Source organism: Aspergillus costaricaensis (assembly GCF_003184835.1).
Source record: "Aspergillus costaricaensis CBS 115574 unplaced genomic scaffold BO79scaffold_2, whole genome shotgun sequence".
Lineage (NCBI taxonomy): Eukaryota > Fungi > Ascomycota > Eurotiomycetes > Eurotiales > Aspergillaceae > Aspergillus > Aspergillus costaricensis.
In genome coordinates, this window is record NW_020291802.1 from 1,674,901 (window position 1) to 1,699,788 (window position 24,888).

Genomic DNA, 24,888 nt, shown 5'->3' on the forward strand with positions numbered 1-24,888 from the left:
GACTGTTAAAAGCAGGACCCCCGATACTTTTCTTTTCCCTCTTTTACCCCGGTGCAAGATTCTAAAAAGCAACCCTACTTCAAGAGTTGGCGTTAGCCCACACATTCCCTTCTTGAAAGCTTGTCGGTGCATATTCGACCCATGTGGTAAAACACGTTCCGGCCTCTAGGTTTAAGAACCTGGAGACTGTACATCTACGCAGATCGATCTATTGACCGCAAACCAATGCAATAACAACAACCTACGCTTCATCGTTTACATCAACAAATTACACGCTCTTTTGTGCAACACTTATCTGCTCAACTGGCCCACTCCTTTGCCATGCTGAACGAAACGATGGGAAGCATGCTGCTTCCCCGGACTACGGATGATGATACAGCTCGCGGACAGCGAGCCCTGGTAGTGACAGCCGTGCTTACCGCAATCTCAATCGTCATCGTCGCTATGCGAATGTATGCACGAATCGGGATAATGAAATTGACTGGTCGTGAAGATTATACGATTCTCATTTCTTTGGTACGTATCCTAGTCAGGGGATTTGAGTGCTTGCTGGTGAAGTAGCGTATATTGACATTGGTTGCATGTAGGTGTTAGCATGCACGTATCTCGGTCTTGTTGCTGCTGGTAAGTTGTGGCCATCCGCCAGCTACTTAGAACATCTCTCTTACATGCTGCAGAGGTACATTTTGGACTCGGAAAACATGACGACGATTTGTCCGATGTGGTTGTGAAAGAACAATTAAAGGTAACACTTCCCAAGTATACTCAGTCTCTAAACCTATACTGATCCTCTCTGTTATGAAGCGACTCTGGGCTGCTATCCCTTTCTATAATGCCAGCTTGATCTTTACCAAATTTTCCATTCTTTTCCAGTATCTTCGAATCTTCCCCGACCGTCGCTTCCGGCTTGCTTGCTGGATTGTATTTGGTATTGTGGCTACCTACGGAACATGGGCAGTAGTCAGTGGTTTCTTGAATTGTGTCCCAGTGGCCAAATTCTGGGACCGCAACATCTCCGGCTACTGCCTTAGTTTCGAGGCAGTCTGGTTCTTCAACGCATCGATGAACATCGCTACAGACACGACCCTGTTGATCCTGCCGATGCCTCTTCTGTCGCAATTACAACTTCCGCGCATGCAGAAATTGGCCCTTATGGGTGTCTTTGCTGTCGGTGGACTGTAAGTCATGGCGATCGCCAAGTTGTCCAATACATGCTAATCGCTACGCTCCAGCGTTGTAATCACAAGTATCCTCCGTCTATCCAGTCTACGAAGCGTAGCTCAGAGCACCGACACCTCTTGTATGTACACTTCCGCCGCGTATCTTCTATGAGATTCAGACTGACAAACGAATCAGACAGCAACGTCGGCGCTGCCTATTGGACCGCTGCAGAGTGCAACGTCGCCATCATCTGTGCATGCCTACCATTCCTTCGTCCGATCGTCAGCCGCCTCTTCCCTCGCTTCCTTTCGACCAACAGCTACAATCGCTACACCCGCAACCCCACCATGTCAGCCAGTCGCATGACCGCCACTCGGATGACCGCGCGCTCGCACCGGCAAAAGGTCGAGCTTTACTCCCAAGACCGTGACTACGGCATGTACACCATCGACGTCAAGTCCGGTGAAGCGAGCCACGATGGCGCGCTAGACGGAATCGCAGTCACAACAACGACAATGATTCAGGAGACATCCAGAAACAACGACGAGTCGACCAGCCAGCGTCGGCTAGTTGTGGATGTTTGATGATCATTTCTGTCTCTGACCTTTCGCAATTTCGCACACACTCATTACTTCCCATATATTCACGATCTTACTTTCTTCTGATACCACGATGCATGATATATGACGCTGCATCTTCAACATTACCCCTTCTTTTTCATATACTCTTTGATCCTGATATCCCACACCTGCACTTTGTTTTACGCATACCTACCTACCGATCCACCTTCGTGTACATTCTTCTCATTCTCCGGATGTCTTATCATCGACGACTTTATGACCATGCTACAAGTTTAAACCCCCTCTTTCTGTTTCTCAGTTCTATGTACATTCATTTCCTCTCGCTCATCTAACGAGCTCCTCAAACATACTCTCTGTACAACAGACATTAATAGATAGTAGACGGAGAAAACCGGCAACAAAGTAGATAGATAGACAGAAAAAAAATCAAATACTACTACCACCACTAATAAACCAACCTAGCGTCCCGGATAAATAGAAACCCGCCCTCCCTACGGAGTATTTATCTACCTACCCACCCAAACCTAATATTAATAATTCTCACACGGTCAGAATCTCTTCCCCTCCCCTCCCCCTCTCTAATCTTAATCTTATCAATCGCATCACATCATACCATATCTCAATCAGTAGTGACATTCGCCAGATCTAGAACAACACCCCCTCACACACACTCCCTCTTCTTTCTCTTGTACCCCTCCTTCGTAGCACAGTAGGTAGATAGATAGATAATGCTATTATAGACCGATACAGCAGGAATCTCTTCTCGAACCTAGTAATCCACACTCAGCTAACACTCATTATCAACCACTAATCAACGCAATTCCAATCAATCGAGATAAACGTCTATAGCTACAATCAATCTCAAGGATAAAGACCTCCCTCAGCACACACACACAAATTATCACTAAACCCGCCTTCACACACGCATCCACCCAAAAACCCAAGCTTTACTACGTAGTACGTACATCCATCCCATATCCATGAATCAGAACTCTGATGATCATAATAAGCGATGATCCTCCGAAATTAGCCGAGGCAGTGTATATAACTACGTAAAAATGCACTACTAACTAGCTAGCTGTATGCTTGTTCCACTCAATTATCTCCAGACCAGACCGGAAAACCCGGACGTAGAAAACTACTATCTACTACCGGTAGAGATGGGGCAGGAAGAAGAACCGAGAAACAGAAACAGAAACAAGTATTCTACCTATAGATAGATAGAGAGAACTAGTAAGTATCTACTATCTATGAATATCCAATGACGCACAACCCACCTACCTGTATTATAGCTGCTTCTTGTTCTATACGTGTAAATATTTACGGTTCGCAGTGTGACAAAACAGCGATTGACTTGTTTTTGTTTTCGTAATGAAAGAAACCAGAAAGAAAAAAAAAAAAAAAGCCGAAGATCAAATCGAATCAAATCAAATCCCTTGCAGCGAGGGGTAAAATGTGTTGGACTAGACTAGACAATTGCGATGATATAATAACAATTACATGAGAATAATACTTCTACCTGTAGGAGAAATTTTTGAATACTGGAAAGGCCGAGGTCGGGCCGATCCGATCTAGTAAAAAGGAAATCTGGCAGTTAAGCTTATCAATCAGTCAATCTATGGTTGAGAGATAAAAAGACTGATTTAATCAAATTGATGGGGTTTCAGATAATCAATCGGTCGCTACAGGCTCGATCAAAAGATCCTAGTGAACTAGTTTACTTTAGATCAATAACAGCCATCATATGATCTTGATAAGTCCCATATTACCGAAATCTATTCAGTTATTCCATGACCTTACGAACACAGTCATCTCACACCCGGTTATCCCGTGATTAATAGCCTTGTCCACACGTCCGTCCGCCGGTACAGATTCAAACAAGGTGAAGGGGAGAGTGAGAGAAGAAGAGAAAATAAAAGTGTAACAAAACAAGCCTCCGTAATGTCTTTCTTTTGTAATCGCTTATCCCGCCAGCGCTTCAAACAAATTAATCCCAAGTAAAATAAATGAAATGTAGAGAACTTTTTTCCCTTAATAGTGCACAAGTCCCGTGAAACTCATCGTGTTGCAAATGGTATCTCGTCAGAAAAAGTCTGCGCCAAATATGTGATTGGTGAAATAGTAAAGGTAGAGAGCAATAGCAGCATACACAGTCCTTGGACAATTGGATCCATGATCATTGTTGTCCTAGTTCCGCTAGCTCTCGCTCCTTTGCGCGCAGCATCTCTCTCATCTCTTCCGCTTCTCGTTGCAACTTTAAGCGACGTTCTTCCCTGATGTTGTCGAACTCCGACACACCGGGCAGCAACTGTGAGGGAGGGGGCGCAAGAGGAGAAGCTTGGTGAGATGGATGGTGCTGACGGCTGAGGGCAGCGAGTGAGGGATCTAGGCGCGATTCGTCATGGCTGTTGGGGTTGAGGAGAGAAGAGATAGAACTGAGGCGGGCCGGAGGAGAAGGATTGACAGAAGACATGATCGGAGGAAGTTGGTTGGACCCGTTTTCCAGAGTGGTCGGGATAGACAACGCTTCTGCTGATGACGCGGTTTCTGCAAGGGTGCGTTTCTTCGGATTACCCGAGGGATTTGGCGAAAGAGACCGTCGACCAAACTGAGACACCGGAGAGTGGCTTGGAGCGTTGATGCGATCCGGCTCTAACAATCTTGGTGGCGGGGGATGGTGCGGTAAGGAGACGGGGCCGGAACTAAATCCGGTAAAATCGACAGGCGGGGGTGCAAAGCCAAATTGCTTGGGCGCGGCCGGTGAAATCCTGTCTCCGGACATCGGTCCATAGTGATCCACCGGCTCAGAGCTGTAGTAGCGGTAGTGATCGTCGTGGACGCGAGCCAACGTCGCTGGGGAGGCCTCTGGCGACGCAGAAGAGCCATTCGACGACTGCGTGGCAGCAGTCGGGGAGTGTTCCCGCAGCGCCGGCACAACGCGTTTTCGCCGCTTGATTATGGTCTTCTTCATTGTGGTGGGGCGATAGCACCCGTGGAGCTTGTAATATAGACCTAAAAGGATGTTAGCCGCTTCAGGGCTCGTTTTGATTCCCGAGATAAGGCAAAAGAACATACCACACGCATTGCAGATCGGATGACCATTCTCGTCTCGTCGCCAGAGCGGGGTCACAGTAGTTCCACAATTCTGACACGATACCAACATGTTTCCCTCGGCCGACGCACCACTTTTTCCGGGTACGTCCGGTTCCTGTGGTGGCAGAGGCTTTTCGCTATCTGGATTGGCGGGTCGACCCCAAGCGTGCACCGGCACAGTCCCTCGGGCAGAGGACTTGTACACGCGGTTGTTGTAAGCTGGGCACCCGTCACACCCCTCAGCACCCCCTGTGCCGTTACAGTTGCCCCCACCTGGGCAAGATCCTTTGGAGCCATGACAGCCTCCTTCGCTATGGGTGTGTGCCTCATGCTGGGGTGCTATCGATGGTGGCTGTTGCTGTGCCGGTTGGGGTTGGACAGGTTCCGTGCTGCTCTGTATACGATTCCGCTTTGTGGGCCGGGCAACATTCCGTGCCTTCAAATACAGGCCACAGGCATTGCAAATCATCGCCCCGGTCGGTGATCGTCGCCATAGCGGAGTGCTTTTCGTTCCACAGTTACTAAATGTTACCAAGGAAGTCAGTACCGCCCAGGTAACAAACTAAAAGAGCCCAGGAAAACTCACCTGCAGGAATGTCCTAGAAAGGAAGTGTCCTTCTGAGACTTGGGTGATGTCCTCTCTGCGAGTGGGTTCGAAGCGGATTCGGTCGACGGCAGTGTAGGCCGTTCAGCATCGTAGGTAGGTGTATGTTTTCTCTCGTAGGCATCGTAGGCATCGTAGCCTCGAGCCACATCATCGTCACGGGAACGGTCCACAAGGTGTTCTCGACCAGCCTGAGCAGATGAGATCAGCTGCTGAGCAGCGTCCAAGTCTTCCGCCGATGGATGCCGCGCAACCATATCCCGATTTCGAGGGAGCGATCGCACTGTCTCCATCTGGGGGATTGATGCCAGCATTGCCAACAAGAAAACGCCCGCAGAAGATATTCACTTTCCTTCTCTATCTCCCAGCGACAAGGTCCCCAGATCAAGGCAACCTGTGAGAGTAGAGCGAGTCACTCAAGATGAGAGCGTGGTCGAAATAGGGAGAAGGCTTTGTCGTGAAGGAACGTCGCACCACAGTCGGGGGGGCAAAGTAATGTATCGTATCACAAAGTCAAAAGTCGGTCAAGATGACAGTGCAGGGGGAAGGGGAGAAAAAAGAAAAGAAAAGTCTAGCGACAGCCTGACTGAGAGGCAGGTAACTGCAGCTAGTGAAACTCCCAGAGCCAACCAGGCGGAGCCGGAGATACGACAGGACACTGATCCCTGACGGTGACCTAAGCGTACTAGGCAGAGATAGGGGGTTCTCGGAAAAGTTGAGCGATCGTAAAGTTAAAAGGCAAAGATCAAGTAAGCAGCAGTCAAACTGTATTGATGGGACAACAGATCTGCCACGAAACGCTCGTATGTTGGCCAATCCAGGACGGGATGGTGTGAGTGGCGATCCTGTCGTAACGGATAGTGTGCCCCGGAGTACTGGGTGCGGATGAACAGGTGAGGAAAGGGTTTAAAAAAAGAAAAGAGAGATCAAAAAAAGAAAAGGGTCGATCTCAAATAGATTGGGGGTGGGAGGCAAAGGGGAAAAGTACGGGAATAGAGGAGGCTCGAGAGAGAGAGAGAGAGTGAGTGAGAGAGAGAAAGAGAACGGTCTGGAGAAACGGGATGATAGATCGATCGTTGTTTGGTGGGAGGGGAGGACAGCGGCGACAGGACAAGAAAGATCGGCGGTAACAGGACGATCAAACAAGACGGATGGAATGTCGGATCAGATATGAATGAGGGGTGTTGAGAGAGTAGTAGAAGATGATGATGAAAGGGGGATGGAAGAAAAAGAAAGGGAGAGAGGATTAGGGGGGGCTGAGTGGATGGTGGAGAGAGTGGTGGTGAATGAGCAGGAAGGCGAGAGAGCCGAGGAAGAGATTGATAATAGAGGCAGGAAGTGGGTAAGTATGGAAATGGATGGTGGTGGTGGTGGTGATGATGATGATGATGATGAAGGTGAGGGTGACCAGATAACCACGGGCCAGACCTTTTTCGGACGGTTCTGTCATGAGACGGGCAAATAGAAAGTACCAGATTACTTACCAACACGCCTCTCGGTCTGTTTTTTTCACTCAACTATTTTTAATGCCCTCTCGTTTTTATCTTTTTTGGGATGTCTCTGCCTTTTCTTTTTGGGTAATCTTAATTCGATTTTTTCTTTTTTTCGCTCCCTTCGCTTCTTCGCGTGCTCTGTCGGTCTGTCAACTTTTCCCAGCAGTATGGTCTTTTTGCTTATCAGGCAGCCCTTTCTGTTATCGATCTCCCAGGGGGATCTACGACCGGGGGCTATTCCTTTTCCTTCTTCTCGTCAGGGTTTTGCTTTTTCCTACTCTGCAAATCTGTAGGTTCAAACCGATAGTTTGACACAATAAAAGTCTGAAAGTCTCTAAACTTCGTTTATCTTCTATTTTTTCCATCCGCTAAGGATGGGTGTGGACAGAATTTTTGCGCGTGAGAGCTCGGTCGCGCAGTTCCCTCACCCTTTTTTTTCTTTGCCCTCTTTGCTGGCCAATTCCCATCCCATTTGCCTACGGCCTCCCCAGATCGAATCTCCCGGGCTCCACCGATTCCTATTCTGGCTTAGTAAACTGGGTCTAAGGGGCACTGCGCCTTCCCGAATCGTCCGTAGCGTGTCCGTTCACGAATAAGCGTTATTCATCGGCCTATCATTGGCGAACCAAATCCTGGCGCTTCAGTCAGCGGCATTCTAGGCAACCACATTGGCTGCTTCGGAGATTCTATCACGATATCCCGAGCTTCCATGCTCCGCTCCGATGGTCACACTATGCACTCTTTCGTTCGGTAGTCGGCCATAACGAAGCACCGCCCTAGTGGTGCTAGCTGTTGGACTAGGTAACCAGACTGCATAAGATGAGCCCGAAGAGTCCCACTGGTCCCTATTTGGGACAATGTGGAAGCCCGTAAGGCTACTGCCTAAGCACACCGGAACAGGTTGTTATCTCTCCGACGGGCGGGCTGACGAAAGAGCCCGGTTTTGATCTATCTCGCTCATGTGATTGGATTCTTACCCACCCAAGAACTGACAGCAACAACAAGAACAACAAAGTACCTCTCTTTATTTTCCCCTTCCGGATTGCCGATTCGCCCTGGCGTATGTAAACCATCATCTTCAAGACTTTTCATAACCTTCCGACACTGGCTGCACAAGGCGCAAGGCGCAAGGCGCAGCTGCGTCTGACTTTTTGACACTCTGACACGCCTCCTCATTTTTTTCCCTTCTCTCCCTGTTCCCACTCTTCTAAGCATGCCCACCGGATGGATCTGATAGGTAACATTCATAATAATTGGTTGGTTGGATGATTGGATACTGAAGATGAGAGGAGAGGCAAAAGAGGGGGGGCCGAAAGTATCCATCCCAAACGCCGACCTCCTTATCGAAACGTTCGCTTATTTTGTCTCTCAACTTTCGGAAATAATCTATTTCTGACCGTTTCTACGGAGAAGTAACCCATCCTAAAAATCCATCGCCATTCCTCCGTACGGAGTACTCCGTAGTACTGTTAGTTACAATCAATCAATCAACCAAACCCAGCCGACTCATCCCGACCTATCTAGCCATGTATCAACTCTAGCCCGTCAACCAAGTAATCAATCAATCAAATCAAATCAAATCAACCAAACCAACAGAATCAACTTAATCAAGCGCCACTAAGTACGTAGGTACGTAGGTAGTAGCCCACCACCCCCTTAGTCGATCGTGGCGTGATGTATGACCCCGATAACCTGACCACACACCCCCCTCTCCTCTCTCTTCCCCCCCAACCCGCCAGCCCGGCACAAAAATGGATACGATATGATATGATATGATATGATGTGAGATGGATATGATATGATCACAGCAGACTACTACGCTACTACCTAGTACCTACCTACCAGGCTTACTTACTTACCTGTACCGGTAAAGTCCCTAACCGATAACGCTAAAATCGGCAACCTGCGTCGATTTAGCTTTCGACACACCCTTTTTTCTTTCTTTTTGCCCACCCCCTCATCAACGCGGATTTTAATTTGCCGCCCTACACCGACTCGGGGGTTCCAACGCGCGGAAGTTCCGCAACTCCGGGATAAACTTGTTGGTACTTGGGGAGGGTATCTAATTAATGCTGCATAAGTGTGTGTGTCCGTGTGTATGTGATGACGACCATCACATACATACATACATACCTACAAACATACATAGTCTACGCAAACGAATTAGGAAATTCATCGTCGAGTTAGTTTTGCCCTGCGTAACGTAAATTAAAAATGAAAAACCCCCGGATATGGTCGGAAATGAATACTATTCGTCTGAGCGTGTCGCCTAGGATGTATACGAATGTTCACTTTGTCGGTTGTTGCTTTCAAGTTGAAAGGAAGGAAAGAGGGAGCGAGCAAGTAACTCGGGCCCCCCTTCTCGCAAGGTGAGGCTGATTCTGGATCGATCCGTTGATTGATAAGTCGATATCAATTTCTTGGCAGGGCTTGGCAAGGGGCTTGGCGGTATAGCTGTGGACGGAATTCTTGAACGAGGCGCGCGCGCGGATTTTGACTAGGCAGTAGGAGGGGCTCGGGAGTCGGGCTCGGGAGTAACGGTTTTACGCTACGATTAGGTTGATCTTGCGCGTTAGAATAGTGGAGGAAGGGAGGGGGAAGGGGGCAACGACAGCTGCAGTGATAGGCTCGTTCTGTTGTGAGGTTCTACTGTCTAGTGTCTGGTCTAGACTAGTTGGTATTGGGTGAGGCATACGACAGGTGGGTTTTTCATTCCTCGATGATTGATAGCATTGTTAAACCGAGGAAATTTTTTTATTATCTGATTCAACATAATATTCCTCAGAGGGATGGGGGAAGCGTGTCCTCAACAACTGTGAAAAGAAAAAGCCGAAAACATAACCCCGTGACTCGAGTGGGACGGCGCAGAAGTTTACCGCATCCGGAACGAACACACAACGGCCCCATCTTGATAATCAGTCGACCTAGATAGGGTGAAGAAGGCCCATCTGTAACACTTATCTCCGAGCTGGGGTATCGCCATCTCCGAATTCTGGGACCGGAAGATCATACCGAATCGGCCGCTCGTGCTTGTGCTGTCAAACGTTCCTATGGAGCAGGTTTGCCCGAGGCGATCTTTGAGTTGTTTGAAGCCCCCCCCCCCTTGGTCTACTTTCTACGTGTGGGGGGCGTGGGATGGGGATGGCTTAGTTCTGGACTTGATCGAGCTAGTTCGAGTAGTTTGCATGTTGCCTGAGCGGCAAGCCGGATCAGATAACTCTACCCACACATGCTTAGCATGGGGCTGTCCGTGGTGGCTGTCGTCGGAGAAGACGAGTCCATGTGTTTCCTTGTCCCACATGGGTAGCTTAAGACGGCGGGACGCCGCTGTTGTGGTGCTGTAGCATCGCTAATTAGTACTCAGTTTGTATACTGTAGTGCTTGGCCATGATAGGCGATTCATGTGGTGTGATGTTCGTCTCAACACCCAATACTACTATACTAATTTACTGGCTGTTATCACGCCACGCGGCCATATCTGGACTGGCGAGTCCATGTCAGACTTCGGCTTAGGATTTATTATATATCATCTACTACTTATTATACAAAACTAATGGGCATGAAACAGCGCCATCCGGTACGAACGGACCACTGGCCCCACAGGACAGCCTAGGCCTTTAAAATTCTCCAATGCAAACATCCACCATTTGAGAAAAGAGAAAAAAGATAACGTGATGTAGAATGATTCGGTGTCATCTTCTGGCCGGAAAACCCGGCCCAAACCTGATCGTTTTGTCTTTGCAACCACCATCACTTGAATCATCGCTGAGAATCAATCATCGCGCTCGTCGATCATCAAACATCGCATAAGAGTTATTTTCGCTTTCCCTGACTCTCACTCGTGCTTCGAACGCCTCGTTTGCAGCCACGGTGTCTTGTTGTACTTGTCAGCGAGAGGGATCGCAGACGATAACCAACTCTGAGAACACAAAGGATTATGCGTCATACACCATCACTCCGTTAACGAAGAACAGTTTTTACACCGCGTTTAGACCTGCTCGGCGCCCCAACCCTGGTCGTTCTCACGCATGTTGGAAGGGGGCTCGATGGAGGGAATGAACTCCAGGGCAAGGTAGCCCAGGCCGATGAATCCGATGATGGAGCCGGCAATGTACCGCAAAACGCCATCGTGCAGCAGGATAGATCCAACGAAGATGTAGACTACGCAAGTGGTCAACTCATTAGCAGGGATCTACGGCGATCACGGATAGTGTGACTTACAAGCACCACGTCCCAGGAAAGAGAAGAGGAAGGACGCGTAGCGGTAAACGTAATCGGGAACGTTGGGCAGGAATTCCAATCCACCGACAACTAAGGCCATGGTGTAAGTATGCTGTCAGATGCGCTATACTGCTGCCTGATCCGAGACTTACTGAGACCAAACAGAATCACGTAGATGCCGACGATGATGGAGCTCATAGACGGAGGGAAGAACTGCGAGATACCACCGAGAACCATCAACACACCGACGGCGATGTTAACAATTCGACTGCGGTTGTTGACGTTAGAGCACATTTCACCAAAACCATATGCGATGCACAGCCACCGTCGACGTACAAGATGTTAGAAAGATCCATTTTGGCAAATGTTGAGGCCTAAAGAGCTCTTCCTGCTAATATGCCGGTCGTCGAGATATAGATAGGGCGTTCAATGACGAAGATTGAGTCTCGGAACGGGTAGAAAGGGGAGAAATTCTGTAGTTCAACTGCGTTAGCCGGTTCATTCAACAGGATGAGACCAACGCCGGATTGGGCTCCGGCAGGTCAGCCATAACAGCTACGTCAGCTATGGTCGCGCGAGTGATGGCCACTCCAAGGGATTGTGGGCAGCATTATAACGCAGCCAGGGGGTAGAAGCTCACCTTGAAAGCCAAGCTTCTTTGACAGATACAAGTTGGAAGGAAGAGGGCGGAAGGGAAATCAAGGAGATGGAGAGGCTCAAGCATCAGTTGTCGCGCTGTCGCAAGCAGCGGGTCTGCCAAGACGCTGGGTAGATGACTCAGCAGGTCTCGTCTCCGGAGCGCCCGCAAATACGCGAGATGAAAGACCCATTTCAGCTACTATTTCTGGATGTGCGAGGATAACAATTCTACAAAGGAGCTTTTATGCCGCATTCAGGTCAGGGAAAGGGGCTAGATGCACTCGACAAATCTCATACTATTTTTTGTTTGTTTGTTCCCATTGTGTCTGAAAGACATGTGCAGACTTAATTGATCACGAGGGCCACTCATACGTCATATCTGATAGGCAACTACGATCTGTCAAGTATGACAGCTGTTGACGGGCATACTTTGCTTCGAAAACAGATGCCTGACGGACTCCCAAACATGTACCGATGCCAGAAAGCCCTACACTAGCCGTTTAGATCGCCATGAGATCTCCTTGCCTCTTCTCCAGTCTCACGGCCGACAATCCATTGGCTAGTCGGCTCATGTTCATGGAGTCGCGTCCTAAATCGGCGTAGATAGCGTCCAAATCCGTACCAAGACCGACGTTATCAGCAGTTTCCAAACTGCGCCCATCAATGAAAGGTGCAAGGGAAGGCCACACAGCCTGGGCATTGTTAAAAAAGAGATCTACGCCCAGGTCGCCTAGTCCTTTGATCTCCTTGATCAACTTTCTCGTTTCGTCTCGGTCGTTATGGGCTTTCTTCAGGAGATTGTTAAGATCACCATCTGCAAGATGCAGTCAGTCACCGGCCAAAATCTTACATGACGCATTCCTGCGGTGAAACACACGTACCGTACTTCTCATTGACGAACTCTGCCAAATCGCCTAGATTCGTTGCACCTTGCTCCCGATAGCGATTATATCCCCCATCCTTGAGAACCATTGTTCTCTCCTCCCAGCTGCTCTCCCCTAATTTCCGTATATCATGATACCCGACCTCGATAAGCTTATTAACTGCACGCTGTGTCAGGTCGTGCGAGATGGGGCGCGATTTCAGCATCGCGTCCATGACCATAGCAAGTAGAGTGTCCGGAGAGCTCTCCAGGCCTTTCTCTGCGATTTCGGTGCCATACAAGGGCGGGCGACCAAATTCCTTGACGACCTTTTGCAGTTTGGGCTTATTTGACGCACTATCTGCTGCTTCTTCGTTGTCTTCCTCGCCTTCTGCGTCCTCATCTTCTTCTTCTTCACCACCTTGCTCTTTCACAAGGTCGACGTTCTCGTCATCTGCCTCGTCATATTCTTCCTCTTCATCGAGTTCTTCATTGTCTTCCTCGTCCTCTTCCTCGAAGTCTTCGTCCTTATAACCGGAGTCCTCCTGAATCAAGTCATCTTCATCGGCAGTGTTTGCAGCTGACTTGGACGCTTTGGTAGGCGGCTGCTCCTTCTCTACCTCGAGACTTCCTTCGCCGGTGTCGACACCAGGGTCTCGCTGATCGAGCTTGCGCTTGGGGGCATCAGCTGCGTCGGTTTCGCTTTCTACCTGGGGCGATTTGTACTTCATCTTGGCGAGAAGCTGCTAAAATGTGAACGAGATGGAAATGGCGTATATCACAATGAGAATTATTATATTATGGATCAATTGAGTTGAGATACCGTGAGTTGTCGTAGTTGAAAGTTTTGATTGATAAATAGTCTGGGGTAAATAGCAGATGGCTTCTCCGCGGCTATGGCGTCATGATGAATTCAGACGCTATGCCCGTCATTCATGGCTGGAATCGAAACAGTTCTTGCATGTAACGTACCAGTAACCAGAGCGAAAGAACTATGCTTTTTTAGGTTAACGTGCTAAACTTTATAGTCTGGCCCCGAATAGAATGCTATGTCTGCGTCTACAACTTCGCTTTATCCTTGCGGCGCAACGTTTCCTGGACCAGCTTCACAGCATCCTCCGCACATCCAAATGACGCCTGATACCCAAAGCCACCATGACCATAGTTATGCACAACGGACACACCATCGACCTTTTCCGCTTCAATACGCGGCCCGCCCTCACGGAGGGGGCGCAATCCAACGCCATGTCTGATTATATCCAGACCTTCGATACCCTGCCCCTTCTCGACCAGCTCCGGGCATAGAGCGATTGCCCGCTTCATGATCCGAACAGCCAAGTTGGGATCAGGCAGAGGATCCCACTGGTTCTTTTGATATGAACCACCAATGACAGTTCCACCACCCGCTGCACGGGTCATCATGTAAACGACCTCATCCTCGCCATCATCTGTGCCAGAAATAGACACCATCTTACCAGGGTCATTACGCACGACGACAATCTGACCGCGTGCAGGGTAGAGCTTGTCATCGAGCACACCGCCCAACTTCTTGGACGAGAGTCCGGTGCAATTGACTACCACATCGGCTTTTTGGCCGGTGTGGTGGCCCTTTGCCGCGTCTGATACGTGCTTGAGAACGGCTCGTTTGAAGACGACGCCGTTTTTCCGGCATTGGCCGACTAGCCAGGGTAGGTAGACGGCGGTGTTGATGCACACTGATGTGAATTTGGATGCGTTGTCGATTCCGGGGGCTAGCTGGTCGGCGGGGATATCTTGGAACTTGATGAGGTTAGGAGAGTTCTTGGTCATAGAGAGTACATGCGTTTACTCACGTCAGGAACAACTTCCATATACCATGGGTCTTTCTGCACCAGTTCGGAGAACCATTCTCCGGTTGCTGATCCCTGATCCTTTGTACGGTTGTAAACAATGGTTTCTGATGAGGTATGATTAGTAGAGGTCTTCAATGAGAGCTTGGAGCGTACCTTGGAAATGAATGCCCGCTTCGGGGTGGTTCTTCGTGAGCTCCCTCAGGGTGGGCCAGGTGTTTCGTTCCCATCTCTCATGATCGCTTCCGGCCTTGCCCACACTTTGAGAGGAGAAGACTTTGCATTAGCCTTTGATACGGGCAGTGAGATGCACAGCTGAGGGCCTACCCTTGGAGGACATACGGAAGATAGTTGGCACCAGCCCAGGGAGAAGTATATTCGATGTCATAGTCACCAGGCATGTGCTTGGCCAGAACAGTAATGCTGTTAGAGGCATCTTGGGACAGCAGATATGCGGTGGTGAGACCGGAGACACCAGCCCTGGTGATTCTCGAAATCAGCATACGCTGGTGACATGTGAGCTTGCGGGGAAGTAGTTCTTACCCCAGGATTACAATGCGGTTGTTCCCCATCTTGCGCTCGGCAATGGATTAGATATTCTTGGAAAGATGGTTCGCAAAAGACTCCAATGGCATAGACAGGCTTATAAGCAAGCACTCGGGCATAGAGATACAGAGATAGGAATAAACATGAGTCAAGCCAAGGAGAGGGGATGTTGAGACACGATCCCCGTCAGTCAAATTAGTTATCGGAGGCCGATCCCGCCATTCTGATAAGACTTCGACTCCTCTTTTTCTGTCTTTTGCTCGGACCTCATTCGGCGATTACAGGTAAGGTACGGGCGGCTTCCGGTAACCACTAATGTATAATTGGTGTATATACGGTACAAAGTACTTACCCAACGGAACGCGTCCCGACCGCGGCTTACCATACGGACCGGTCGACACAGCCCTTGCCCGGCGGTAAGTATAGGTCAGGATCTAGGACCCTGAATAAATTGTGACTAAATGGGGAAGAGGAGAAGGATGGGATGAAGTGCAGAAAGGCTGATCTGCCAAAATTGTTCAGGCCACTTCATCAGGTATGCCTGCATGTGCCGGAGAGATGTACCAGCAAAGCGCCAGGATCTGTCTGGCCTGACCGCTCCCGAACGGACAGATCCATTGTAAGCGCCGAGGCGACGGAGGGGAAAGGTCTTTCGTCATCGGTGACAACCTCACACCCCCATCACAGCCAATCACAACGAACATATTATCTCACCGCCTCGTCCTCGGTAAGGAACGGGGCTGTAAGAGGGTAAGTTTTTTCCTGGTAAGGTAAGTTAAGTAAGTTGATTCTGTAAGTAAACGGGGTTCCTCCGCACTCTCCGTCCGAACAAGAAAAGTCTCGCCTGTCTCTCTCGCGTGTAGATCGTGTGTTGCTTTTCTCTCCCTCTTTCCCCCCCCCCCAATTTATTCACTCTCTCCCCATTCTACTGCTCCAGAACACTCGGCTGTTCTTCTTTGACTATTGTGTGGCTCCCCACTTTTCCTATTGTCCCGCCTCTATTCTCCTCTGCTCGACGAGGCTCTTCTGTGTTCCCCTTGCGCCAAATGAGGGCCGTTCGTCGGGCAGGGCTATACATCAACCATGGCGGACGCTCCAAATGGTGGCAGAATCGTGCCTATAGTCACGACTGCCCGTCAACACTACTCCAGCTCTCCGACAGATGAAGCCATGGCCAAAACATCTTCACAGACCTCTCAAAAGGCCAAGATGCCTCGCAATGCACGCAACAAGACTGCAGAGGCGGAAACTCTGGAGATTCCTTGCCTCAATGCGCTAGGGCTCTATGCTCTCCCCACTGAGGGTGATGGTAACGTGGTCCCTGCCATTGGGCATCCAGCTTCAATTTTAACCTCAATTGAGTCAAAGAAGCATGCTCTCCAATCTATCTAACTCTGCATCGTAGGCAACTGCCTTTACTACGCGCTGTCGGATCAGACTTATGGGGATTTCACGCACGCCGACGAAATCCGTGATCGTCTTGCAGACCACATATCCGCCAACAAAGACTACTTCATGAGCTTCATAGCCGCGGCCGGTGGGGAGCGTCGAGCCCCTCGACGAGCTGCGGCTGCAGCCGCCCGACAATCTTATTGTTCCTCTTCGTCCGCTAGCCCGGCGCCTCCTTCAGCCAAGGATAAAGAGCGGAGCTTTGACTCCAAGGTGGCAGAGTCCCGGAAGAAGGGCGTTTGGGGAGGAGCAGAGGAAATCCAAGCTTTCTGCCAGGCCTTCAAGAAGGACGTTCGCGTCTATACCATGTACGGCATTCAGAATTTTCGTGACGTTCACGCCCCTGAAGGAGAGGAACGCGACATCATTCATATCGCATTCCACGTAAGATACATTGTGCTATGATATCACCGTACAGTTGTCTAACGGGTTTAGGATTTCCATCACTACTCCTCTGTGCGGCATAACGATGGACCTCACACCGGTCTGCCTTGTATTCCCACAGTCGGTAAAGAGCAGGAAGCAGAGGCGTCAGCTGCTGAACCCACAGTTGTCGATATGGCTACCCCTTGGAAGATCTCTGCAATTCAGGAGGGTCTGGGGGGTAAGTATGATCAAGGCGCTATAGTAGAAATGCTACAGCAGTGCCGCGGCAATATTGACCGGGCATTTATGAATCTCCTCGGCGAGGATGGCAATACGTCTCTGGCAGACGCGCCCTCGTCCAAGGCCATCATGAAGTCCCGCCTGCAAGCATCCTCGAGATCCTCTTCGCCTTTCAGCGTCGGCAGCAAACGTTCAGCAGATGAGAGTGACGCTGATGACAACCCTCAGCCAGCTGTCCGACGTACCCGGACTCGCGAGAGTAAAAGGCGTATCCTCCCTGATGTCATGGTCGGGATTGAGTTTAGAGACGATCAGAATGATCTGGTCTCGTTGCGGTTGCGAGTCAGCCCAGACACGGTCGTTCCCAAGCCTGCAGTCCAGCCAAGCACTGAGCAGACTGAGGCCAGCTCTTTTGAGTCTGCAACGGATAGTCCCAGTCTTTTGCCGCAGGACAGGAAGCTCAGAATTCGGTCAAAAACCGTTTCAAGTGAAACTTCTAGCATTCCGAATGAGTCCAGCGATGAGCGAAAGCCACCCCGACGAAGCCAGCGGATTTCCAGGACTCGTCCGGCGCCTAGAAGTGCTTGAAACTGCACCTTGTATCTTCCCTTACTCTCATCTACACCGTATGAGAACATCAATCTTGATTCACCACAAATTCCTCTACGCATACGACATAACGACTCATCCTTCACCTTCGCTTTATTGCTTTCCTGATCATTGCATTACGAGCGCGTTGGGTGTTGATCATACTTTTCCGCTTTACCATTAGAGCATCTGTCGACATTCACATTTCTCTTCCTTTCATACCACCGGCGACTTGGAGCACTTACGACCCAAACCATTTTCATCCCGCATATTTTCACCATCTCCAAAGACATAGTCAATGACGACTTTTTGACTTGACTTACACGCGAAGCATACGACACACATACCATCTACATCTTCATGAGGCGTTATTGGACGGTTGCACATTGCATAAATCCCGTGAAATTTCTAACTTGCATACATGCATTGGGTCGGTGCACCTTTCGGAAAAGTTACCTTCTCATCCATTGATTTGGCCTGGCGGTCTTCTGGAGAATACTTTCACAACAGGATGATTCTGCTGATTATACTGCTGCACGGATTACAATGTCTTTGATAGAAGGAATGTTTGTCCTCCAAACACACTATCTTGCTTGATATCACCGGCTATTGCAGAATAGACTGGTGGAAGTCCACTATTTCTTATTCCTGGACTGTTCTGTGGCTAGTTAGCTATTCTACTAGCGATGATTGAGCCGATGAGACTCATTTGCCACGAAAATAAAGGCACAATACTCGATCATAGCATATTAGTTCCACCTCCAGTACGTAGACTTGTAGACAGTATCAAGTATACCACAAGAGAGTCAATATTTCACATCGTATAGGATACCTGGTCGTAAGCGAACGCTACAAAATCATCTACATACTCACACGAGAAAGAACAGAATAAAACAAAACCTCCCCTCCGTTCATTAAACATCAAGCAAGCTACATTGCAATCGTCAGCCAACGCTACCCAACAGAACAAGGTCTTTTACCCAAACAGGCCATACTATACCAACCTACATCTGAAGCCCAAATGAACCCAACTCACCTCACCATACATGATATAATGACAGACAATTCATCAGGCACCAAACCAAACCCCACCCTCCTCTCTCATTTCCTCCCCAAACATGCACTCACACCCACGCACACACCACCTAGTAATTTCTCCCAACCAACCATTAAATCCTCTCCCAATAACCCCTCCCTATGGAGCATTCACAGCTATCGATTACACATAATAATCAAAATTACCCCTCCTTCTCCTTCTCCTTCCCCTCCACTATCCCCACCACCACCACCACCACCACTAGTACTTAGTCAGAGTGTAGTTAACCGACCGACCAATAACCAGCTAGGCATAACAAACCCGTCATTTCTCTACTTGTGCCTGTTGTTGATTTATATATCATATTATAACGAAGTCATCCTATCAATTCCTCGATGGTCTAACGGTCATGATTTCCGCTTGTCAATCCCAACTTTGGGAACAAGCGCGGGAGACCTGGGTTCGACTCCCAGTCGGGGAGACTTTTTGTTTTTTTCCTCTTCTTTTTTACTTGGGGGATTTTTTTTGTTAGGTTTAGTATGGCTGTTTTAATGTGAGGGGTTCGTAGTTCCTTGTGGTAATGGATATGTAGGAGTTGGTTGAGTATTGTTTTTTGATTGAGAAGGGTTAATATTAGTTGAGTGTAGTTGATGGTATTAGGAACAATCATGGGATGGGAGGCAGGTGGGTTGTTAATGAATGCTTAGGAGTATTTTTCTAGTTTCTGTCGCTCATTGTATGATTAATGTATGTATAGGGTAGTAAATACTGTCTATATGTACATAACGGAAATGACGCCAGAGTGGGTTGCTTCAGCTCGCTAGTATATGGATGTCAAGAAAGAAAAAGGGAGAGAGAGACATGTAATCTGCTTGCTGAGAGTGAGGACATTGCGATACGATGTGATCGTTTGACGGGCGTGAAGTCGTGAAGAGATGTGTGCATAACCGTATTGCCTGCAGGTCCATGCTATGGCCTTCTGGCCAATCCTTTATAATCTGTTTCGTGGGGTGGACGGCTCTGCTCTTTTGCAGCCGGATGTCTCCAAAGGCCGCGTGTAGGCTCACTCCATTCTGGTGCATCTGGCGCACACGTATATCTGATGGAGGACCTGTTCTCCGAGGTTTGGCGTATCCCTCTTCTGGGTGAGAGCCAAGCATCTGGCTCGGGACAGTGTTTGATAGTAGGATAGTTTCACTCATGCTCATCCTGTGGCCACTGAGCTCCGGGCCATCGAATTCCGAGTAATGGCTGTATTTGGTCGCAGGCGAACACCAGGTGAATAGCAAAGGTTATAGAGTTCATCCACATAACTGCTGGTAGCCAGGTCACCAGCAACAACGGTGGCGTGCGAAGCATGTTTGGTAGATTCCAGTGATCGCGTGGATAGCTTAGCGACGTCCACCTTAACCTCCTTGCGGACCATGATATCGCCCAAGTGCGAAAGCTCCGTCAGCGTTTCCTGGGAGAGGTCCCCGTGGGTGGGATCCATATGCCTGCGTGGCCAGAGTTTCAGAACAGAACGGATGGAAGGTGTAATGTCAGCTTCCGTTGCGGAGCTGCTGCGTGCGTTTGAATAGTACAGTTCCCTGCCCAGTTCTTTTGCAAACCCGTCGCCTCCGATATTCGTGTCGTTGAGTTGCTGCTGTGCGCGGAAGAGGCGTAAAGGCATGAAGGTAAAGTCTGGGTTTGACACTTGAGTATCCAGGTTTCCAACAGCGCAGAACGGTAGTAGAATAGAGTTTGACGCATCAGAATCAGATAAAGTCCGGCAAGGGGCAATAAGAGGTTTGGCCGAGAATTTCGAAGCCATATTGATATCAGGAGGAAGTGCGCTTTCAAGCGATGTCATTGCATGGATCAGTTGCTCGCGGAAGTCATCGATATCCCTGTTTGACTGTGCCGCTTCGGATTTCAGCCAAGACAAGCAGGTCGATATGGTCCATCCTTCCATGTGTGAGATCAAATCGAGGTGCTGAATGTTAATCCGTTTGATCGGTAATGTTGATGAAGGCAATGGATTACCGGTTCCCTTCGCTGTTAGTACCTCAAAGTGGTCGGAAATAGTAGGGCGCATAACAAAGGAAACGAGGTGGACGCCCGGCTCGTAATTGCGGCCTCCGGTCGCGTAATCTCGCATGTCTTTAAGATGCTCGCCCAACACGGGCAGCGGAATGTGCATTCGGCTCGACAAAGCTGATGTGACGTTCTCAATCGTGGTGAAGCGGAAACCTGCGGCGGCCAGTCGATTCGCTTCCTGCTTGTCCAGATGGCGCACTGTGAAAAGCATCTGACCCTTGCTATTGTTCAACCGAGAGTATCCCATTGCCCGAGAGAAGCGCGAGGTCGGAGCAGTCGTAATTAGCACATCGTCGTATAGCTTTCCGAGCGCCGGCAGAGGCTGTCGAACCTCATCGGCGAGATCCTGAGCGGTAACGCAAAAGTGTCGCTTGAAGAGCTCGTCGAAATCGTTCTGCAGCTCATTCTCCTGATCCAGGGCCTCTCCCTTGGCAAGGAAGTGCTCCGCCGCCTCTTTGTCTGTCTCGATCCGACTCCTCATGAAAGGAACGACATCCTTGACCAGATTCCAGTGTCTACTCGCTCGGTACGCCCAAAGGAAAGCGGGATGGCTTCGAGTAAGATCGTCATCGTTGAACGTCTATCGAGTCGGGGAAGAATCCTGCATCAGCACAAGTCGAAAGTGGACTAGCTTGTGAACATACCTTGCCAACATAACGATCGACAATCTTCCGGCTAGGAAGCAGCGCGTGAGGAGTGACCATGATCCGTCCGGACTGGTCAAAGAAGGCACAAGTCAAAACGAGCTGTCGAGCTTGTATATTCAGCCTTCTCCGGTTTCCACCAGCAACTACGGCACACGCCGTCAGAACTCCGCAAGCAGCGCATGCCTATAATTCGTTAACATCCGCCAAATTCGGTACCTCCTGGAATTCAACCTACCAAAACAGAACTGATAATGACAACTTGGCTCCGCGAAAGCTGACCATTATGCTTCATGGTTGTGTCATGATTGTAGTAGTATGTGCCGACTGCAGCAGTCCAATGCATGCCAGAGACAGCAAGAGCAAGGACACAGCCGCAAATACCACGTCGCCACCAACTATCTGTCCAAGTGGCCCTCCACCGAAAAAAGACCGTCAACGCAACAGTACTAGCAAACACCGCAATGATGGTGGCACCGATGATGTTTGCAATACGGTAGCTACAGCGGTAGTTGCTGATACCGAGCTGGCCGATATAATGCATACCACATACTGCACCACCTGTGAGTACACCACCCGTCAGGATTCGAAGATAACCGGCTTTCTCGCTGGCTCCTATGCTGTAGAAGGCAACGAGCAAGACGACAACCGGGAGCACGAAAGATACGCCCGTAAACGTCATGCTATAAATGATCTGAAGTTGCGCATCCCCGTTTCCCAGGACAATGGCACGGTTTCCAATGTAATGCATACACCAGATACCGACACCGCCCATTGTTATGGAGGAGGTGAGCAGTAGATACCTATACATACGGTTAGACGAATGCTAGTTGTTATCAGGCAGTGTGGATATCGTACCAGTTGTACAGACCAGACCTCGATGTCCGTCGGTGCAGAAGCTCCAGAGTGGTTGTACATCCCATCACACTGACTACGTAAGCCAGAAAGATGAACCCTCCCATGTAAGACACATGGACATTGTCCCCGTGGGGAGCCCTGTCCGTGAGCAACATTCTCGGCGTGAGAAGCTTGTTAAAACCAGGTATTACCCGCAAGACATCGGCATGGGGAGGATGATAGAAGAGCCCTCACTGCATTTGCGAACATACAACACTGGGGAGGTTACACAACAGCAGCAACGGGGCGTTGCATGAGGGGGGCAAAACAGAGTAAGCCTGACAGGAGCAGGCTTAACTAGTATCACGCGGGAATTCTTTTTAATATAACAATGGCATTCAGCTTCCAGGAGCTCCACGCGGCTGGCCCGTACTACGTACTAGCCACGATTCTCCAGGTACCAGATTAACGGACCGCAATGCAATCAAGGACGTTAATTTATCGAGCAGACTAAAATGTGTTATGTCCGAGTGGGAACCGCTTATTGCCCTTCGGTGGCCGCAGACCCTTCATTTTTCACATTGGCTGTACGCGTCCAATTTGTGGACGAGGGCCCCAGAATGAGGGTCTGGCGCTCTTCCAGCGTTCACATTGGGCAATGTAAATTGAAATATCCAGTCTCCTTCCAAGATGTATCAGAGTTTGTCCGTGTCTGATTGGACCAGAACCATCGATCGAGGTTGCACCAGGAACCATGGGGCATTGAGTTTACCGGATCGGTTCCAGACTTGCCGTCTTGGTCGGCGAGTCAGAAACATGACTGAAGGGCCGAAGGCTATGATCACTTGATCAGATTAGTCCAGGAAACTAAAATTCTTCCCATCTGTCAAAGTCGGTTATTACTTGTCGACCAGATGGGTCTACATTTGTGGTTCTCGGCGGATAAGGACCGCTAAAGCCAACCCTGGCGGACAAGGGCCAAGAAGGTTCAGCTGCGCCGTCTGGCTGAACCTTCGCTCTTCTCCGAAGATAAACATGCTTTGCACTATAGGTGAGCCATGCAGGACAATTTCATAGCTCTGGGAAAGACTATTAGGGAAATTGAAAGATAATTACGTATCAGGATACCAAGCGTCTAAACTTCCCCTAATGGCGAGAAGACCGTCAGCACGTCCTCTGGAACTCCGTCGGCTAAACCAGCCTCGAGCCACCAATACGTCACGGGTCCTCAACTTAGGTAGCAACTATCCAGACTCCAGAGGGGGGGGGATGTTGTACTGTCAGCACTCAGCAGATGAAACTCAAGGCGGAACCAGACAATTGGTACACTCCAAGTTGAGATTTTCAACGGGATCAAAAGAGCAGATTTTCGCCAATTGCCAGCATCCACGCGATTGACAAAGACCCTGAGTGGTCAATGGACGCAGTGGCGGGCTTAGCTCGGGGCACGTCCATTGGGAATCATGCGATTCACAGGCGTGGGTAAGACAATCAATCTCTCGCAGTGGAACTGAGAAGGGCGAGCTGGAACCCGACGGATGGGACCAAATGGAGACGAGAGACCATCGGTAGCACGTTTTGAAACCTGAGTCTTGGACCGTTGGATAAGCTGAACGTGGCCGAGTGGGAAGGAAGAGAGGGGAGGATCCAGACAGAGGGTCGGAGATGCACTCCCGTTGGACCATCACGCGCTCACTAGGCCTGTTCGGGGTTAGGCCGCTGCCCCGTGACTCAGATCGTGGGTTCCATCTCTCGATTGGCCAATCCCGATCTGGCTAGCTGGCCGAGCATGATTCCGCTAGTCTGTTTGTGGTCACCACCCACTCACGCTGAGAGATCCTCTTCTGTAAATTCTGTAAGCGATGCCATCTCCTCTCTAGTACTCAAATCAATATATGCAAGTCGGGCCGAGGAGGAAACTGGGAAGTGTCAAACTCTAAAGGATGTATTTTCTCTTTTTTAGGGCCAGAATCCTTGGTAGGATACTATAAAGTTAAACGGACGGAGTGCCCAACCATTTCAGGTCAACAATGATGCGAGATACTACCTAGTTTTAGTCCAGGCTGAACTCTAATAGAGTCAGTAGAAGTAGTAGGTAAGGTACTTTTGCCTCCGTGGAAATAGCAACAAAACAATATGGATCCAGCTTGCGAGCGTCTTATCCCGTCAGCAGCAGTAGCAGCAAGAGAACGCAACAACCAATTGATTGTCCGCCAAACTGAATCCTTCCGGCTAACCCCTGCCGGATATTCCCCCTACTAACCTTACTGCGTAAGCGTCAGAACTCAATGGTCGATTCGCCCCTTGTGTGGACTATCTACACGGTATATATCAGGATGAATTTCTGTTCTCAAAGATTCCACCGCAAATTTTTCTTTATAACCGAGCCAGAAATCAAAAGCCCAGTTAAGTTCGGATTTCACGGGAAGTAAATTATCCTCCCGAACGACCCGCGAAAAAAAAAAAAAAAATTAAAAGAGAGAACCAAACAATCAAGTGATTGATAACCATGGAAGGCAATGTTTCCAATTCCATAACCATTCCATAGAAAGCCCTGACCCACCGTAAGCATATCAACACAGTACACACAGTAACACAAGCATGAGCCTGCAGCAGCCAA

General features: G+C 49.3%; 6 protein-coding genes and 1 non-coding gene across 7 annotated transcripts; 3 read left to right on the forward strand and 4 right to left on the reverse strand.

The window, feature by feature from the left end:
• Positions 1-321: 321 nt before the first annotated feature.
• BO79DRAFT_268372 (PTH11-like integral membrane protein) lies at positions 322-2,185 on the forward strand (the record flags this gene model as incomplete). Its single annotated transcript, XM_025687121.1, has 6 exons — positions 322-516; positions 588-624; positions 678-745; positions 805-1,178; positions 1,233-1,300; positions 1,357-2,185. 6 exons carry the CDS (start codon positions 322-324, stop codon positions 1,743-1,745), a joined length of 1,131 nt encoding a protein of 376 aa, XP_025544731.1. The 3' UTR covers positions 1,746-2,185.
• A 1,519-nt stretch (positions 2,186-3,704) lies between these two features.
• Positions 3,705-5,843, reverse strand: sreA (siderophore transcription factor SreA). Its single transcript, XM_025687387.1, has 3 exons — positions 5,422-5,843; positions 4,818-5,356; positions 3,705-4,754 (listed from the first exon to the last, which is right to left on the reverse strand). Exons 1-3 carry the CDS (start codon positions 5,751-5,753, stop codon positions 3,919-3,921), a joined length of 1,707 nt encoding a protein of 568 aa, XP_025544732.1. The 5' UTR covers positions 5,754-5,843; the 3' UTR covers positions 3,705-3,918.
• Positions 5,844-10,462: 4,619 nt separating this feature from the next.
• BO79DRAFT_234758 (TVP15 family protein) lies at positions 10,463-12,896 on the reverse strand (the record flags this gene model as incomplete). The annotated part of the gene is made up of 5 exons (XM_025684409.1): positions 10,463-11,093; positions 11,154-11,243; positions 11,306-11,421; positions 12,342-12,606; positions 12,674-12,896. 5 exons carry the CDS (start codon positions 12,894-12,896, stop codon positions 10,921-10,923), a joined length of 867 nt encoding a protein of 288 aa, XP_025544733.1. The 3' UTR covers positions 10,463-10,920.
• A 704-nt stretch (positions 12,897-13,600) lies between these two features.
• Positions 13,601-15,215, reverse strand: BO79DRAFT_234759 (FAD-dependent oxidoreductase). The gene is made up of 5 exons (XM_025684410.1): positions 15,027-15,215; positions 14,826-14,963; positions 14,640-14,743; positions 14,487-14,590; positions 13,601-14,433 (listed from the first exon to the last, which is right to left on the reverse strand). The coding sequence occupies exons 1-5, from the start codon at positions 15,053-15,055 to the stop codon at positions 13,714-13,716; spliced, it is 1,095 nt and encodes a 364-aa protein (XP_025544734.1). The 5' UTR covers positions 15,056-15,215; the 3' UTR covers positions 13,601-13,713.
• A 734-nt stretch (positions 15,216-15,949) lies between these two features.
• Positions 15,950-17,737, forward strand: BO79DRAFT_186682 (OTU domain-containing protein). Its single transcript, XM_025680487.1, has 3 exons — positions 15,950-16,338; positions 16,435-16,862; positions 16,914-17,737. The coding sequence occupies exons 1-3, from the start codon at positions 16,113-16,115 to the stop codon at positions 17,670-17,672; spliced, it is 1,413 nt and encodes a 470-aa protein (XP_025544735.1). The 5' UTR covers positions 15,950-16,112; the 3' UTR covers positions 17,673-17,737.
• Positions 17,738-19,097: 1,360 nt separating this feature from the next.
• On the forward strand, positions 19,098-19,189 carry BO79DRAFT_t20. The gene has a single exon. It is a non-coding gene; the product is annotated as a tRNA-Asp (tRNA).
• Positions 19,190-19,513: 324 nt separating this feature from the next.
• BO79DRAFT_284380 (MHYT domain signaling protein) lies at positions 19,514-22,605 on the reverse strand. The gene is made up of 4 exons (XM_025688243.1): positions 22,290-22,605; positions 21,670-22,234; positions 21,432-21,617; positions 19,514-21,367 (listed from the first exon to the last, which is right to left on the reverse strand). Exons 1-4 carry the CDS (start codon positions 22,442-22,444, stop codon positions 19,913-19,915), a joined length of 2,361 nt encoding a protein of 786 aa, XP_025544736.1. The 5' UTR covers positions 22,445-22,605; the 3' UTR covers positions 19,514-19,912.
• Between the last annotated feature and the right edge of the window lie 2,283 nt (positions 22,606-24,888).